The following is a 19729-nucleotide window of genomic DNA, read 5'->3' as shown; positions in this document are numbered from 1 at the left end:
TGCATATTAGATTTGATGAATGCTTCAACCTCTAAATTCTGACTCTACTGACTTCTTAGTAGTGTCTTGCTTCTGGGTTTTAGGAAGAAAGGCCTCAAAAGTCACTGGATATATATATATATATATATATATATATATATATATATATATATATAATGTAAAATGCCACTGTTTCTTTATGTTATAACTTTGAAAGGTTATGGTAGGACACTGGTACTGTGTCCTCCATCCTGTTGTTTTCCTTATAAAAATATTTTCTGGGTACTTTCTAGGAGCCAAACCTGGTGCTGGGATTATAAAGATTAAAAGGATATGACCCTTATCCCTGCCCTGCTTCTGTTATCTAGAGATTACTTCTTTACTGATACATTGTTTGTACCACTCATTTGGCACTTTTAATACATCATTGTCTTTACTATTTACTTATTTTCCACATAAAATATTTTCATGTTTTATATTCTTTATACTAAAAGCAACCTAGTGAATAAGAACTATATTTTATACCTTTTTCTTTAAAGAATTATCCACAGCACTAATGAGAGTAAAATTTACTGGTTGCTATTAATGATGACATCTAAAAAAGTCAAACACCACAATCTAATATATTACTTTGAAGCACTAAATTTATGAATCTCTCCATTACCATTAAACACACTATCGCTTTGCCTTTAAATTGCCTCAGAACAGAGTTTCAGATTAATAGAAAAAAAGTTACTTATTTCCTCATAATATAATCAAATGGTGTGCATCATTAGAGATTATAAAAGGTTTTTCAGTCTTGGAAGGCCATAGGTAGGTAGTTTAGATACTTCATTGAGAGGGTTTATAGAACCCACAGTTCTCCATTATTCATTGTGCTCCTGACACCAGAAGAGACCTAATGACACCCAATGACTCTTGGAAGAGTTTAGCCTGTGGTTCTTCTCTAAGCAGTGTGATTGATACAACGGTGCCAACATTTGGTATTTAGAGGTGAGACAAAGTAGATATGTGATAAAAGAAGAGGATATTGGAAAAAAAAAAACCACAACTTAGAAATGTTGTGAGGATAAATAACTCAACTTTAAGTACACTTTGGTTTTAAAGCAGGCTTTCAAAAAGGGGATTTAGAAAATTTCAGAAGTTCGGTTCTTTGGGAAGGTTATAAAAGATAAGTGACTTTATTTTCTTTCTTCATTCCCTTGGGACCACTCCCCCCCAAATGACCCAAAACACTACTGATTCTCTTCTTTAGGCCTGTAATTATAAAGACTAAAACAACTAACTCAGGTCTCTGCCTAGTTGTAACTATGAAACATGTATTGTGGGATGACATAAACGCATTCCGATGTTAGGCAATTCATCCATACTCCTCACAGAACAATGATCAGGCTAGCAACTCTGCTTTCTGCTGTTCCATTTATATTTATTCTGAAGAAAATAAAAGAGAGTAGCAATTTAAAAATCAGACTATGAGGTTTGAAAAACTTTGGACTGAATGTCATTTTTATATTGTGTGTATTTTAAAATTTCAAATACCTATTTAAATTATTTGAAAGAAGTTTCAGAAGAGTGCTGGGCATAATGCTATTTTAATTATTTTAGGAGTAATCCTTAAAATTAAAATAGGCTAGGGCACCTGGTGGCTCAGTTGGTTAAGAATCTGGTATTTTTGGGCTCAGGTCATTATCTAATAGGTCATGGGATGGAACCCTGCCTCCAGCTCTGCACTTAGTGGGAAATCTGCTTGGAGACTTTTTCCTCTCTGCCCCTCCCCTCCTCTCTTTCTTTCTCATATAAATACACAAATCGTTAAAAAAAAATTAAAATAGGGCACTATAATGCTACACTTTTTCATGGTTTTATGAGACACTATGACTAAAGGCTCAACCAAAAGAAACAAGCTAAAATTTTAAAAAATTAAATGTATTTTAAACCCTTGAAATAACAGATAAGATCTTTTACGGCAAGAGTTCCTGACTTGTCAACTGGAATTTAATGCTTCTTTTGGGAATCCACTCATCTACTCCGCTAAAGAACTTCCAGTATCCCTGAAGATCTAATAACCAGGGACATAAACATTTAGGCTCTCTCCAAATTCAGTTATCTTTCACAAGTGAGGGAAAATAAAAAGTAGTAACTTTTCACAAAAAGGTGGGGATATATCATTTTAAATAGCAGGCTTCCAAATTGTATTCTTAGTAATCTGAGATTCTATGGATTGCTTCAGGAGTTCAGCAAATGTAGTTTAAATCTCATTCCAAAAACTGTAATTGCAAATATATACATGAAAACTCATATGCTAGGGGCACCTGGGTGGCTCAGTGATCGAGCATCTGCCTTTGGCTTAGGTTGTGATCCCAATGTTTTGGGATGGAGTCCTGCATTGGCCTCCCCACAGAGAGCCTGCCTATGTCTTTGCCCCTCTCTGTCTCTCATGAATAAATAAATAAAATCTTAAAAAAAAAGCCAATTTTAGCTTATAAGAAACCACTAATCTGTTAAGCCTTATTTTCATATAACTCATTTCTAGTTAGTAAATGATATAAATACTAACCTACGAAGAAAATCATTTAAAATTTCTTCATTTATGTTTTATATAATGAATTTCTAAGACAGAATTTATTTTAAAAAAGAGTTACCCTGTTTTAAAAAGTTTGAATATCATTTACCTAGATTCTAGAGTACAGAGAATCAAGGCATATTTCATGAGAATCTGACAGATTAAGATATAGGTGGAAAGATTAAACTACTACTATTTTGTAACTGTTCCTATTTTACTGCCAAGCAAAATCCCAAGAAGTTATGGTATATTAAATAGTAAAATATCAGTAAAAATACTTTAATATGTTTTCTAAAGACAATATTTTGAATATTATAATAAATACAAGTTCAAAGTTGAGATCTGTCAATCTCTCTTTTTAGGCCATGAAATAGACCAGTTAAATACTCTCCATCTTCGCCAAAATTTTATCTATAGCGAGAAGGATTCAAATGCCTGCAAGAACAGCAATATACACTAGAGAAACATAAAAACCAAGAAAATGTCCCAATATTCTGGTGTTGTCTGGAAACCATTTTAAGGTCATGCAATGTTATCTTATGAAACATTATACAAGTCTATTCTGGCATCTAGTATGAGAGTTATTTAGCTATTTCAATTCAGAGGAACCCCGGATATGTTCATTGTTTTTACCACATACCCTTAAAATGGAAAGGAAACAGTATGAGTAAGGCAGTACCACCCTCTAAAAGCGCATATGTAAAGGATACTCTTCACTATTCCGGATGTCAACTACCAGGAGCTTTGGTTTACTGGACTTTGTCTTCTTGGTAGGTGTTTTGAAATGGCCTGTCACTGTGAGTTCACACAAGTCAATAAGGTCCTCTGCTGAAATTCGGGGTGATACTTCTGACTTTAGGTCATTCAATGGGATGGATTCTCTTGACTGAAAAAAATATACAAACAGTACAAATATTGAGAATAATACAGAGAGACAAACGATAGCCAATATAGAATATCTGTAGGCTCTTGATATCAATCACTATAGCATATAGGAGAACAGGAAACTGAGTCTCACTTTAGTGGTCTACTGTGTAACTGTATTCCTTACTATTAAGGTTTACTTACACACAGAGGAAAGCATTATTCTTTTGGTTCACTACAAGCTCCTGGTTCAAATGTGATAGAAAGAGATGAGGCAGATTTTTCTTTATGAGAGCACATTTCACTTTTCTTCAAGTATAATTACTATTGTTGTGAATCACATTAATTAAAACTCTGATAATAGAAGAAATTGCACTGTAACTCAGTAAACATACTAATGAAAGAACGTGGTTCTAATATACATATTAGACTTTTATAATGTAATTTATATCACATATAGATAGTTGAACAGAAATTAGATTCTCAGAGATGAATGCAGAGCAATATAACACTTTCTTAGATAGTAAACAAAATTGACAATGTATCTTAATTGTGAAGGAGGTAAAATGAGACTCCAGACAATAAAACCAGTACTTTGGTCTATGTGATTGTGATAGGGTGTAAGACTGATTCAGAAGAAGGGCTGTTTACAACTGCTCTCCATGTTATTTAAGAGGGAGAGGGAATTCCCTCCCCCGCCACCCCAGAAAAGGCAACAAAATACTACTTAACTAAATTCAACATAAATTTATGGAGCATTAAAGTCACTCTTGAAAACTTATTTAACATTCCTCGAGAATTTAAGAACTTTCAAAATTCATTTGATTGAAAAACAGGGATTCAAAAGAAAAATATATATTTAAGCATATAAATATAAGTTTTCAAAACAGAGTCTATTATCTCATTTACTTATTTTCTCTATTTTCACAGTTCCATTGTGGGATATCACATTTAGAATTTCCAATTTAGAATTTCTAAGCAGGAGTGAATATATGGATCACTTAACAGACAGACTTTAAAAAAAAGTTTTATTTAAATTCCATTTAGTTAACATACAGTGTAATATTAGTTTCAGGTGTATACTATAGTTTCAGGTGTAGACTCAACACTTCTATACAACACCTGCTCATCAAGACAATCCCCATCACCTATTTAAATCATCTTGTGTGTCTCTGTGCCCCACCCCCACTCCCGTACCATTCAGACTTTTTTTGAAAAAAAAAAAAAAAGGTTTTGGTTGGAGTTTCAACTGAAATGTCAGCTCTCATCCCTTGGGTTCCCCTGATTATGCCATAAATTCTTTCTCCCACTTCATTAGCTTTTAAATAGAAATGGAAATTGCTACGCTTTGTGGGTATTTATGGGTCTTAGTCAAAGACAGACATTAGAAATTTCATTTTTTTAATATTAAGAATTAAATCTACTTAAATATTCTGAAATTTAAAATGTTTCAAAAAGATAGAACTTTAAAATCAGCTAGGTATACAATCAATGCTTTGATCTCTTTTGTTAGATTGCAATGTCAATAGGTATTTTTCCCACACTTCACATGAAGTCGTACATTTATGAAGATAAAATAAATAACTTTCGATTACCCTAGTACTGCTTTTAGTCATTTAGTGAAGAATGTGGCATTTCAAACAGAGGTTTCATCTGAATGAAAGATGTGCCCTGGCTGATGAAGAGAATTTGACAGAGAATTTGACCAACGTATTCTATGTGAAGAACTGATTGATTTAAGAAAGATCTGACCTTGGTATTGATTCCAATCAAATGTATTATACATAAAGAGTTTCTCAAAGGAAAGAGCAATTGTTACATGAAATGGTAAGAGAAGAGGAGAGGAATCACTAACAAATGCATAACTTTCTGAACTTTTGTGAGTATATATCAGCAAAGAACTTTAATATGATACATGTAAATTCCTCTGCAAATTAATTTTAGGAGATTAGTAATTAGTAATTTTAGGAGATTAGATTTAGGACAAATTATACTACTTTGCTTTATGAAGAAAATAATTATAATATTAAAAATTATGGGGGATCCCTGGGTGGCTCAGCGGCTTGGCGCCTGCCTTTGACCCCGGGCGCGATCCTGGAGTCCCGGGATCAAGTCCCGTGTCTGGCTCCCAGCGTGGAGCCTGCTTGTCCCTCTGCCTGTGTCTCTGCCTCTCTCTCTCTCTCTCCTCTATGTCTATCATTTAAAAAAAAAATCTTTAAAAAAATTATGGAATTTAGTTTCTCTTTTATTAAGAATTTTGCATGCAATTTTACTATTCATTGTAAATTTCAACTTAGAGGTATAAAAATAAAACTTCCTCTTAGTACTATTGACACTGGCATTTTCCTGTGTGACTGGGTTTAAATTCATGGGACTTTGTTTACGGGCTGTGGACAAGAATTTAAGATAACCATAGAACAACTTTGGAAATACCTATTAGCTTATCATTTCTGCCCAAGAACCTTAATATACAATGCATATTACGCTTAGATGTGCAAATATCACAAGCCAATTTGTCCGAGAACTATTTCTTTAAAAAAAATTCATATTTTTTTGTGAATTTCCATTCATAGCCAACCTAGAGTCAGAATTTTTTTTTTTTCAAGTCTGTACAGTTTACTGAATGGGTGGGCAGAGAGGAAAGTAATGAGAAGCTGCAATTCAAGAGGAAAAATCTTGGTCATTAAAGTCGTTCCAAGGATAGAAGAGGGACAAAGGGCTGGCCTTCCCTGTCCAGGGCCTCTCAGGATACTGTTGTCAAGACTTAGGAGGGTATTATGCTGAGTAAAATAAGTCAACTGAAGAAGGACAATCATCATATGGTTTCACTCATATGTGGAATATAAGAAATAGTGAAAAGGATTATAAGGGAAAGGAGGGGAACTGAGTGGAAAAAATTAGAGAGGGAGACAAACCATGAGAGACTCCTGGGAAACAAACAAAGGGTTGTAGAAGGTGGGGGATGTGGAGGGTTGGAGTAACTGGGTAATGGGCACTAAGGAGGGCACTTGATGGGATGAGCACTGGGTTACACTATATGTTGGCAAATTGAATTTAAATAAGAAAAAGATTCAATAACAAAGAAAAAAAAAGACTTAGAGCCTACTGAAGTAGACCCCAGTCCCAGCTTTAGTGCCTTCCCTCTGATCTTCTATGGGAAGAGTTGATCCATGATGCTCTAAGTGGAGAGCAGGAGGCACTATGGAGATGCTTCATGTGGGGATTCCTTCTCCATTCTGTGTCCCCCTGGTGTTCACAAACACCACCAAGAGAATCTTGGGGAGGAACATCAGCAAACCCAAGGGTCACAGACTCATGGCCTTGAGACTTACTTTAGTAGCCTCTGGATCTAAGACTGATCTTGGGGCCTCATGGCCTAATGCCTGGCTGATAAGGTGATACCTCTCATGGTACCTTTGCACATGTAGACCTTCCTGGGACCTCCTGATTCAGTTTCTCCCTGAGGCTACCTCTCACATGGAACAGCAGTCACGAGACACTACTGCAGATAGCAAGAAGTACTTGGTACTATTTATATGCCCAAGAAACTGCTATAATCACCAACAGGAAAACATCTGGGTCTTAGGAGGTGAATGCACTGAAAGCCTGCTTCCCTCCATCAATCTTGTGCTCAGTCACCTAAGGCTTTGGAACCTCTGAACATAAAGAAAACCTTGTAACTTTTCCTTCGCACATTACCAATGGCCAGAACACAGGCAGCCTGTAATCACATCAAATGCAGGGGCAGAAAAGGACATAAGGCTGATGAAATTAAGAGATCAGTGTCAGAGGATCACAGCTGTAGTTCCACAACCAACTCAGAAACTCAGACATGTACTGAGGCAGGCTCCACTCTCGTTCTCCTTTTTTAAAGCCACACAGAAACCACACTGAACATGCAATAAGACAACAGGTGCCAGTAGTCAACTAAAGGGTGGTGGGGATGAGGAAGTGTGGGAAAGCTCCAAAGTTTGGAAGGTATAAGAGTGGACCCTCCTGTGCCTTGAGTTAAAAATAAAATCTGATCATGTAACTTTTATAATTAAAAACACCTCAATGGCTTCTAGGGCATTGAAAGAATGAAGTCAGAATTCCTTAGTGTAGCATATAGAGCCCTTTATGAATTAATCTGTGTCTATAGGCAGGAAATCATAGACTTTGGAGTTAAGACTACCTGGATTCAAATCTTGGCCAGCCCACTTATCAGTATGTGACTTTGGGTGTGATATTTAACCTCTCTGCCCAATTCCTTTATTTATAAGTAGCGAAAAGGTGTCAAACACATTTTTCCCCAAAATAATTCTGTCTCATTTTCAAAGGCATAAAAAGTATCCCAGGGCATTTTTTTTAAAAGATTTATTTATTTATTTATTCATGATAGATACAGAGAGATAAAGAGAGAGACAGAGACAGAGACACAGGCAGAGGGAGAAGCAGGCTCCATGCTGGGAGCCCGACGTGGGACTCGATCCCGGGACTCCAGGATCGAACCCCGGGCCAAAGGCAGGCGCCAAACCGCTGAGCCACCCAGGGATCCCCTCCCAGGGCATTTTTATGAAGCTACCTTAAACTAATACTTAAAACTGACAAAGACAGCACTAAAGACACACACACACACACACACACACAATTTCTTATGAATAAAGATTTTTTTTTAAATCTAAAAACTAGAAAAAGGAACGTAGTGTCAATCTGAAAGAATGATATACTATAATCAAGTAGGGGCATGTTCCAGGAAGGATGGTTCAATATTAGCACAATTTTAAAAATAGAGTTCATTACCTTTAATTAGTCAAAGGACACAAAGTATAATTGGCATAAAGTCATACGTGATAAAACTCAGCGTTGGTTCTCAATTGTAAAAAAGAAAAACTTATGCTAAGATGTATCAGAAAGAAAGTTAGATGATAAAAGATGTTCTTTATTTCCAATATTTGACATTCTACTTAATGATGAACCACAAAGATAGACTTATTAAAATGGAAATGCAGAAATACAACTATCAGCATTATTATTTATTATTATTATTATGGAAGTTGCTATTGAGACAATAAGAAAAATAAGTAAAGGGTATAAATATTGGAAAAGAAATAACTTCTTTTTATTTTTAGGTGATACAGTAGTCTTATTAGAAATCTGGAATAATTAAAGGAAAATCCAATTAAATTGGTAAGAATTTGGTAAGGTTTTAGTTACAACATTCATACCACAAAATGATTAGTTTTTCTACATGGCAGCATAAGCAAGTCAGAAAATACAATGAGCAAAAGCTTTCATTCACAATATCAAAATATTTCTCCAAAATAAAACATTTAGAAATAAGTGGATCACATTTAAGGAAAACAGGACTTTTGTGATGGGCATTTGAAAAACTGAGAGATGGAAGTTGCTATCTGGAAATAAATAAGTCAATATTATAAGAACTTCATTTTTCTTTGGAGCATTATATTAATATATAATAATTTAATCCCATTTCTAAAAAGGATATTTTTTCAATTTTGAAAAGCAAATTCTAAAATTCATTTGACAGACCAAATAGGAAAGAATGTCAAGAAAATATTGACAAAGAACAGAACACATTAGGCATATTAAAACTGTAAAAAACCAACAGTATGGTACTGCACAAGAAAAGACCAAAAGATTAATAGGACATAATGGGATAACAGAGACAGATTCAAATACACAAAGTATTGGCTAAAAGAATATGATGCCATGTCAATCACTAGGTCAAGGATCAGCAAAACTTACTAACTGGAAGAAAAGAACATTATGTTTCTATCTTCCACTATATAGCAAAATGATTAATAGTTGGAATAAGGAATTATGTATAAAAATGTAATCCTAATGGGATGAGGAAAATATTGATGATGAGAACAGTTGTAAGCATATAGCAAAAGCAGAACTCTTAAGAAGAATATATGTGAAGGGGATCCCTGGGTGGCGCAGTGGTTTGGCGCCTGCCTTTGGCCCAGGGTGCGATCCTGGAGACCCAGGATTGAATCCCACGTCAGGCTCCCGGTGCATGGAGCCTGCTTCTCCCTCTGCCTATGTCTCTGCCTCTCTCTCTCAATCTGTGTGTGTGACTATCACAAATAAATAAAAATTAAAAAAAAAAGAATACATGTGAAAAATAAAAATTTAAAGTGCCCTTAATGTTTAAAAGAGCTCTTTCCTTAAAGAGCTCTTTTAATCAATAAATAAGAAAAAAAATAAAAACAAAAACAAAACCCTGCTTATTTTAAAAAGGAGCAGAGATGTAAACATACCCTTGACGAAAGAAATACAAATGGGTAATAAAAAAATTTAACCTCACTAATTTTGGAAGTATAAAAACATATTCACAATCAGAAATGCGAAAAGTAGGTAAGTGTTCTGGATATCTTTTATTTGCCCCTCCAGATTCACTATCCGCTGGTTTCCACTTTAGTCTCTGCTCTGGTAGGTAACTCATTTGGACTACATCAAGAGAGATTCTAGCTCCTCTGGCCTTTAAGTGGGCACAGACAACAGGAGAGTGAGAATATTTATGCCTCTGATTCCCTACTTGAGATGTCACCCCAAAGGTCACTTTTCCTCTCAGGATGGCTTTCTCTGTCTGCTTCTCTTTTTTCACATTCTGGTAACCTCTTCTTCCCTCATCCTTTTCAGTATTTGGATGGCAACAGGACCAATGATAGTATACATAATTTACTGCATTATCTTTTATATTTTCACCAGCATTCCACCATCATCTTTGTAATTATTATCTCTGTAAAGAGAACTCTCTTGAATTATCCTAATTTGAGTGGATTTCATTTGCTTTATTTTTCTCTTAATGCTTTGCTGTGGTTAAGTTTATTGATTCAGTATAAGATACTTTAAAATTCTTTAAATTTATAAAAATGAGATTTGTTTTCATATAGCATTATTATATAGCTTTCTTTAATACTTTATAACTATGAATCTAACCTATCTGAAAAAAATTATTATCAAATGCTTACAGCAATATAAAAAGACTTTATAAATGAGAACTTATGGCTGTATTCACCATTATAGGTAATCAGATCTGGTATTGGAATTTGTGTAGAGGTGCTAAAGAAAAACAATAAAATCGCTATTATTCTTAAATTCAGATAAAATTTAAAAATGATAAAAAAAAAGAGATCAGCAAGTAGGATAGACTTTCATGCATTCAAACTTGGGAAGGAGACACACAAAAGTTAATATAGGCAATTAGACAAAAAATGTTTGAATTTCATCAAAATGTTTCATTGGTGAGGACTATTCTGGCTTTTGCATGAAGAGATATTTGAATAAATTGGTGTTTATCTAATCTTTTATCAAATGTATGAAGAATTTTGAGAAAAGGGCCTGTTGGACACTTGGAAGACTAATTATGCTTTCCCTGACTTGTACTAACACAAATGTAAATTACATTATCACTAAATAACTACATATTTTCCATAGTTTAATATAAGATAGTATAAATTATTTAATGGATTGCTGCCTAAAAGGCTGGTATTTTTCCTAGCAACAACTTTGTTTCCTTCAAGAATAATTTATTTTAATTTTACATTCAGAAACAAGTTCATATGTGATCACACTTAAAATTTTTTATTAGAATAGAAAGTTAAAAATAAAAACAACAACCCAACCAAAACAAATACTCTTCTTATGGAAGAAAGCAGTTTTCATATATAATGCTATGTGTGTGGGGTGCTTGGGTGGCTCAGTCAGTTGAGTGTCCAATTCTTGATTTCAGTTCAAGTCATGATCTCAGGGTCGTGAGACTGAACCCTGCATCAGGTTCCATGCTAGGCATGGAGTTGGCTTAAGATTCTCTCGCTTGCCCTCTGACCCTTCCTGTGCCTCTAAAAATAAATAATAATAATAATAATAATAAAAAAATAATGCTCTGTATGTGTGGTGTGTGTGTGTGTGTGTGTATGTAGGGGGAAGGTGAGGAAGAGAGAAAATCTCAATAAAAAAAATTAGCCTCTCATTTTGAGTTTATCTTTGTGTATGGTGCAAGAGAGTGGTCTAGTTTCATTCTTCTGCATGTGGATGACCAATTTTCCCAGCACCATTTATTGAAGAGACTGTCTTTCTTCCAGTGGATCGTCTTTCCTCCTTTGTCGAATATTAGTTGACCATAAAGTTCAGGGTCCATTTCTGGATTCTCTATTCTGTTCCATTGGTCTATGTGTCTGTTTTTGTGCCAGTACCACACTGTCTTGATGACCACAGCTTTGTAGTACAACCTGAAATCTGGCATTGTGATGCCCCCAGCTATGGTTTTCTTTTTTAAAATTCCCCTGGCTATTCGGGGTCTTTTCTGATTCCACACAAATCTTAAAATAATTTGTTCTAAGTCTCTGAAAAAAGTCCATGGTATTTTGATAGGGATTGCATTGAACGTGTAAATTGCCCTGGGTAGCATTGACATTTTCACAATATTAATTCTGCCAATCCATGAGCATGGAATATTTTTCCAGCTCTTTGTGTCTTCCTCAATTTCTTTCAGAAGTGTTCTATAGTTTTTAGGGTATAGATCCTTTACCTCTTTGGTTAGGTTTATTCCTAGGTATCTTATGCTTTTGGGTGCAATTGTAAATGGGATTGACTCCTTAATTTCTCTTTCTTCAGTCTCATGTAGTGTATAGGATGCCATTGATTTCTGGGCATTGATTTTGTATCCTGCCACGCTACCAAATTGCTGTATGAGTTCTAGCAATCTTGGGGTGGAGGCTTTTGGGTTTTCTATGTAGAGTATCATGTCATCGGCGAAGAGGGAGAGTTTGACTTCTTCTTTGCCAATTTGAATGCCTTTAATGTCTTTTTGTTGTCTGATTGCTGAGGCTAGGACTTCCAATACTATGTTGAATAGCAGTGGTGAGAGTGGACATCCCTGTCTGGTTCCTGATCTTAGGGGAAAGGCTCCCAGTGCTTCCCCATTGAGAATGATATTTGCTGTGGGCTTTTCGTAGATGGCTTTTAAGATATCGAGGAAAGTTCCCTCTATCCCTACACTCTGAAGAGTTTTGATCAGGAATGGATGCTGTATTTTGTCAAATGCTTTCTCTGCATCTAATGAGAGGATCATATGGTTAGGGATTTACCCCGAAGATTCAGATGCAATGAAACGCCGGGGCACCTGCACCCCGATGTTTCTAGCAGCCATGTCCACAATAGCCAAACTGTGGAAGGAGCCTCGGTGCCCATCGAAAGATGAATGGATAAAGAAGATGTGGTTTATGTATACAATGGAATATTACTCAGCCATTAGAAACGACAAATACCCACCATTTGCTTCAACGTGGATGGAACTGGAGGGTATTATGCTGAGTGAAGTAAGTCAATCGGAGAAGGACAAACAGTGTATGTTCTCACTCATTTGGGGAATATGAATAATAGTGAAGGGGAATATAAGGGAAGGGAGAAGAAATGTGTGGGAGATATCAGAAAGGGACACAGAACATAAAGACTTCTAACTCTGGGAAATGAACTAGGGGTGGTGGAAGGGGAGGAGGGCGGGGGGTGGGGGTGAATGGGTGACGGGCACGGAGGAGGACACTTGACGGGATGAGCACTGGGTGTTATTCTGTATGTTGGTAAATTGAACACCAATAAAAATTAATTTATATATAAAAAAATTAGCCTCTCTAAAGCCATTTGGAAATTAAGGATTCTAAAAGCTATTTATAGTACTGGATTATAAATGAGGCCAATTGTGCTGTTTCAGAAGGCATGTAATAGATTTGATAGTTTCTTGAAGCTTTTGAGAGTTTTCCTCAGGGACAGGATGATGCTTAGAATGGCTACAGTACTGGTTCTTTGAATCAATCTAAAGTCTCTTCACTTTGAGAGAAAAGTATCATTTATTAAATATCTCCTTTATAATTCAAGAACTTAAATAAGATAGCACAGAAAGTGACATACATTGTATACATCTATAGAGATCAATCTGAACATTGAGCAAAAATAATTTTTTAAAAAGACTATGAAATTTCACTAAATAGTTATAATTGGAACAGTAACTGGAATACAAAATAATCTTCTAAAAGGAAAGTAGAAATATGAATCAGAAGGTATGAACAGCAAAAGTAAGCATACTTACAAGGCAAGGAATATCATAGGCTAACCATGTATTAGTAATGTATATTTCAACACAATAAAAATATACTTCTTTTGAGGATACCTTGTACAAGTGAAAGTCTATTCAAAGGTTTTTTTTTCAGGCAACATACAATATTTCTAGAAGAGAGATTGGAGCAATATAAACACACTAATGACAACACAGAATCAGGTATCTCAATAGCTTAAATTTCTTATATTTCTTTCTTATCTCCCATAACAAATATAATAGGGCCCTGCCCACCAAAGGTGCTAGAATGTTTGATAAATAATTGAATGAATGTGTAACAGAATGAGGAGTGATGTTGTCCCTATGTTGAAATAAGAAGGCTCTATATGCTGTCAAATAACAGAAGCCATCAACAAAAGCCAACACTACTGCGACACCTGGGTGGCTCAGCAGTTGAGCATCTGCCTTCAGCTCAGGGTGTGATCCCACGGTCCCTGGATCGAGTCCCACAACGGGCTCCCTGCATGGAGCCTGCTTCTCCCTGTCTATGTCTCTGCCTGCCTCTCTCTCTCTGTCTCTCATGAATAAATAAATAAAATCTTAAAAAAAAAAAGCCAACACTACTTGCCCTACAGCTAACTGAACAGGAACAAAAGTGACTTTACTATTTTAAACTATCATGCAACCCCTTTCCTCCCAGTCTACATAAGGAAATTTAGTTGGAGGGGGCATGTCAACTTTGTGGAGAGCACAGTGTTCAAGATCACACGTACCACCCTTTTCATTCCACAGGATAGAAAACCACCTCTCACAAGGCAAATGAGGGTGAGTGCCGATGACAATGATTTGTGGAGATTTGGGCAAACCTACAAGAAGGGGTGGCTGACATTCTGTTTTGTAGAATAATGTCTGCTTACACAGAAGGCATCAAGCTGGCCTCTCTGAGCAGGCAAGAAGTAGGGAGACGTGGCAGTGCTGAGAGAAGGGGTGGTAGAAACCCTCTCTGACCTTAATTTCTTAAACTGTATAGTGAGTATAATGACACGTGTCTTCCTTACCTCACAAATTTACTGTAAGGAGCAATTGGTATAACAGACATAAAAATGTTTGGTAGACTGTAGATCTTTATATATAAAATAAGTTGTTATGAAAAATTGGATCTCAAATGAAGCAGCTTGAATTTCATGGTAGTCTAATTTTGAATAAATCATCAATTAACAAATATTTAACTAGCCTGTCTTGGCCATCTTGAGAGAGCTAAAATAATATTTCTACCTCAAAGAACCCACAATCTGGTTGAAAAGGCCAGACTAACATAAATGAAGCAGTAAAACTATACAATAACAGAAAATTCTTATATAGTGCCTACTCTGTGCTAGTTCACTGTGATAAGCATTTGACAGACATGAACTCTTTTAAGTCTAGCAGCAATCCTATGAGATAGTTTTTATTATTTGCTCACTTTACAGATGAGGAAATTGGGGCAGAGAGGTAAAATAATTTAATCATTAAGTAATATATATAATCAGTAAATAACAGAGACAGGATTCAAATTGTGTCAGTCGGGCTCTGGAGTTTGGGCTCTTAACCATAGGATTCCATGTATGGAATCACAGGTGCATAGTATGAGAATTCAGACAAAGGGAGAAAGACAATACAGGCAGAAGTAGTTAGCAAAATATAGGTAAGGTAAGTAGGTAAGTAGGAAGAAATCATCAGGGTTTAGATAAGTAGAAAAGAAAAAGAAGAATGGTGCATAAGTGGATAACAGAGTTCTGAAGTATGAATAAATAAGGAAATGTTCTATAAATAATTATTGAGCACCTACTAGGTACCACACATTGTGCTTGGAATACAATAATGAACAAAACAAAGATATTTGTTCTTGTAGAACTTACAGTCTGTAAGTATGAAAAACACAATGAACAGACTAGTCTTAACAAGCTGAGTGTGCACCCACCCTGGGAATTAGAAGGAAACAGTACTGAATAGATGGGAAGGGGATAGATCATGAAGGATCTCAAAGATAAGGAAGCTTGAGGTTGTAACAAATAGGTAAGTACTATAGGATTTTTGGAAGAATGTGTCACATGTTAACAGCAATATCTTAGGAAGACTAATTTGGTTGTATTTGGGAGGATGAAATATAGATGAGAAAAATGATAGTCGGAAAGACTTGTTAGAAAGTGAATTTTATGAAATTTTATGAAGATTTAGATTAAAAGATGACATTGGAAACAGAGAGTTTTGCTTTATTCATTATCTTCCTTTTTCTTTTAGTCTTTTCCTTACTACTTGGCCAATTCTCTCCCATCCATGGTGAAAGATACATTAAAACAACAAATAATAAATAATAAAATTACTCTCCAAGGGGTGAGTCCTTGTCTAGCTACTATCCTTTTTTAAATTATTTTTTAAAGATTTTATTTATTTGAGAGAGAACGTGCACACAAGCAGTGGGAGAGGGGTGGTGGGAGAGGGAGAAGCTGACTCCCCACTAAGCAGAGAGCCTGGATGCAGGGCTCTATCCCAGGACCCTGGGATTATGACCTGAGCTGAAAGCAGACTCTTAACCCAGGCACCCTAGTTACTAACCTTTTATCTTCTTCTCATCTCTACCTTCTCCTTGTCATTCATTCTTGAACTCATTGCAACTTAATTTCTGTCATGATTTAGAAGAAGAAATGGTTCATTTGTCCAGGAGAAAGTGGACAAGTTGGGAATATTTCGTTGGAAAGGTAACATTTGTGTTTGGAATACAAGGATAAATAGGAATTGGCCAAGTAAAGAACTGGGGGTTTTCACCCATATTCTGTGTAAAGCCATTCTATCACAAATATTGGAAAGGTGTTTTGATTTTACTTCTAGGATTTTGGTTCTATCTTTAGGAGATATACTGAATAAAGACAGTGTCATTTAAAATCCATTTTTTCTTTAGTTCAGCCTGGAATGAATGGGGCAGAAATTTTAGCCAGGATGCTAATTTCATTTTTAATAGTTGCCTTCACAAGTATCTAACCAGAATTTCTTAGGTTTAAAGTCCCTACCTCATATTAATAATGGTCTCTTCTAATATGCCATGAGCTCTGTAAAAGCAGGGACCAGAATTTGTTTGTTTTTACACTTCTACTGCCTAGCAGAGAGCCTAGAGGTCAGTTCCTACTTAGTAAAATTGGGTGTATTAATGAAAGGCTAAAGGAAAAAAAGAAGACATGAAAAGTAGTATAAGAAACTATATAGAAGATAAAGGACAGAGAGGAATAAATGATGGCTCTTAAGATTTGAATATGGGTGATTAGGGAAAAAAGGATGGTCACAGTGGCAAACAGCAAGTAAGGGGAAGAAAAATTCAGACTCAGATATGTGAAATTGAGGTTGCATAGGGTCTACTAAAGACAAAGTGATGAAAATGCAATTAGAGACAGATATTGGTATTTGAGAGAAGTGAGGCCAGAATTACATTTTTGGAATTATCAGCATAAAAATTAGTTTAAGTTACGAGAAAAGATAAATAATTTGAAGAGAAAGGAAAAAATGGTAGAAAAAAATTCCTAGTTATGGTAGGCACATCTATCCACTGCTGAGAAAATTAAATTATATAAACTATTAATAAGGCTTTTTCCACATGTCTACAATAAATAGACTGCTTGCTTTCTTAGAGCTAGATATTTTGAACTTTTGTATGAAGAAGGACAGATTTTTACAAATGGCATAGGCGACATTAACTATGATTCTCAAAGGAATTTTAACAAAGAAAAATCATCTTCAAAAGCATTATCAATCTACAAAGATATTTTTATCTTAAATATTTAAGGCAATAAATTGTTTCTGGGGGCATTTTGGTGTTTTCATTTCTCCCTCATGTTTTTAGAGAGAAAAGGGAGAGGTTACTCTTTCTAAGATATAGAAATATAGCATCAGAAATTGAGTTTGAAATAAAACCATCATGCGCTGGAAGCTGCATGATACAGCTCTCACACTAGACAATATTTTTCTCCCTTAAATACAAGATGTAATGTATATGAACATGAAGCACAAAGAAGAGTGGATAGAATTTTTTTCAGTGATTAGGGATTTTATGCTAAAATTTTCCCAGATGTGCTCCTGAAAAACTGCATGTAAGCTAAATTTCTATAAAGAGAGTAATTCTCCCTTTTATATACAAGATCATTTTGGAGATATTTCATCTCTCTGGGCTACAGTTTTCTCATGTATCAAATAAAGGGGTAGTAGTAGATATCTTATGGTTCTTTTTAGCTCTAGAACTCCATGACCTTATTTCTGATAGATTTTTCAATTAGCAGTAGGTCCCAAAACTTTTGCTTACTTCCTGGGACAAAAGTTAGACATCTGTAGGTAATACTTAATGACACCAGAGGAGTTTCTACTTAAAAAGATTCAGGAATGCTTCTAATTGTGAGGCTTAGTAAAGTGTTGCTCATAAAGCATGACTAGCTTATGCAAAGTTAGATCAGTGAGGACTTACTGTATTTCATAGACAGGTAGCTGGGAAATATTTTTTACTTCACATAGGTTGAAGTGGGGGCAGAAGAGATGGAAGTTACAATAACAGAAGAACTCTCATCTCAGTGATTTATGGGACAAAACCAATATCAACATAGCAATGTGTGAGAGATGGTGGTGTTGATGCTGTTGTATATAAATTTCTAAAAGCTTCTGGAAATAATTTTTGAAATAAAACCAGAACCTGATAAATTTCCTAGTCTGAGGTAAACAAGATGAAAGTTAAACCTGAGCATGGCTCCTCTCAGCTGCACTCCTGAAACTGGAACTTACGACACCTTCCTTCCGGAATGTGATTGAGCTGCTATTCCACATAGGATGTTAAGGTCAGCTTTCAATGGCATCAGAGATTCAGGGAGTAGAGCCAGCTGGTGACTAAGAGGTCACAGTATTTTAGTTAGTCCAATGGGTATTTTCACCTCAAACTCTAATGTCAAGGTAGCCTTCATTGGAACTGGGTTGCTGATTTCATTACCCTTCTCTCTCACTCTTAACCTTTTCCTTATACAGTGAGGTGATTACACTGCTATTTTTGTTCAGTGTTCCTTGTGACTTGGGAAATTCCCCCATCATTCCCCTCACTATACAACGAATGCATGTCAAATAAATGACCCAAACATTCTCTGGCTGGAAGCCTCAGTAAATCTCTGTGGAGGGAAGTCTGGAGATCTGCCTCTCTCATCCTTATTGCCCTGCCAAGGACAAGGTAAATGAGCTCTCTAAAGTGCTTGTGGTATTAACAGTTATTACCATGATTAATATCTAGTGGAATGTTCAGCTAATATCATGCATCAGCCAACCATTTTTATCTTAATATAATTGAGATGTCCCAAGTGAAGGGAAATTCAGTTTCCCCTGTGAAGACAGAAGACTGTTAAAAGTTTTACGAGGAAGGGGATACTCAGTTGTCTCTAATCTCAAACCATTTATTTTAATATACTATAAACCATCCCAGATAATTCTTATGAGAATATAAAGAAATATTAATAATTCATAATAATTCATAATATGCTTACTGTATTGTATTTCAAACTTTTTTTCACACAAATGAAGAGATTTAATGAAATTAGAAAGTTTGCATACATGTCACAACCAATCTAATGCCAGGGTCATGGAGATAGATGTACTTTAGGTTTATAATACATAACGCTGATTATGGAATATGAATTGATAAATCTGAATGGTTCCTTTTCATGTGAACTTTTTAAGAGCCCACTTTTTCATATTTCTGATAGAAAAAAAGTATTTTATGGATAAACTAATTTTTCAATTAATTTAAGATCTAACTAGAGTTCTAGATTCTGAAACATAAATTGGGCATAAATAAACAGAATTTTATAAGAAAGCCTAATAAATTATTTGATGTACAAAAAAACTGTATAAATATAACAAAAGTCTATTAAATGTAACAGCAAAAGTCTGTTAGATGTAACAGTTAGTTACAACTAAAATTACCAGCTTATAATAATGGAATAAATTAGTGCAATATTTATTCTAGATAGAGTCTATTTTAAAGTAGTAACTTAAAAAAAGTCTTCATAGCCTCCATTTGGCTTAATATAACATGACATGCAGTTAAAAAGTTACATAAGAAGTGGTGCCTGGGTGGCTTAGTGGGTTAAGCATCTGACTTTTGATTTCGGCTCACGTCATGATCTCCAGGTCATCAGATTGAGCCCTGCTGGATGTGAGCCTGCTTAAGATTCTTTCTCCCTCTCTTTCTGCTCCTCCTTCCC

At 35.4% G+C, this 19729-nt stretch overlaps 1 protein-coding gene across 3 annotated transcripts in view; it reads right to left on the bottom strand.

Moving 5' to 3' along the window:
- TBCK (TBC1 domain containing kinase) overlaps positions 1-19729 on the bottom strand; it is a 224360-nt gene that overhangs the window by 35603 nt on the left and 169028 nt on the right. For all 3 annotated transcript variants that reach the window (XM_055342419.1, XM_055342418.1, XM_055342420.1), the window contains one exon: positions 3253-3428. In XM_055342419.1, coding sequence (XP_055198394.1) covers positions 3253-3428 — 176 coding nt within the window. The remainder of the gene's footprint in view (positions 1-3252; positions 3429-19729) is intronic.

Source organism: Nyctereutes procyonoides, unplaced genomic scaffold, assembly GCF_905146905.1.
Source record: "Nyctereutes procyonoides isolate TBG_1078 unplaced genomic scaffold, NYPRO_anot_genome, whole genome shotgun sequence".
Taxonomy (NCBI): Eukaryota; Metazoa; Chordata; class Mammalia; order Carnivora; family Canidae; genus Nyctereutes; species Nyctereutes procyonoides.
The sequence above is the reverse complement of the archived record's forward strand: the minus strand, read 5'-3'. Positions and strand labels throughout refer to the sequence as shown.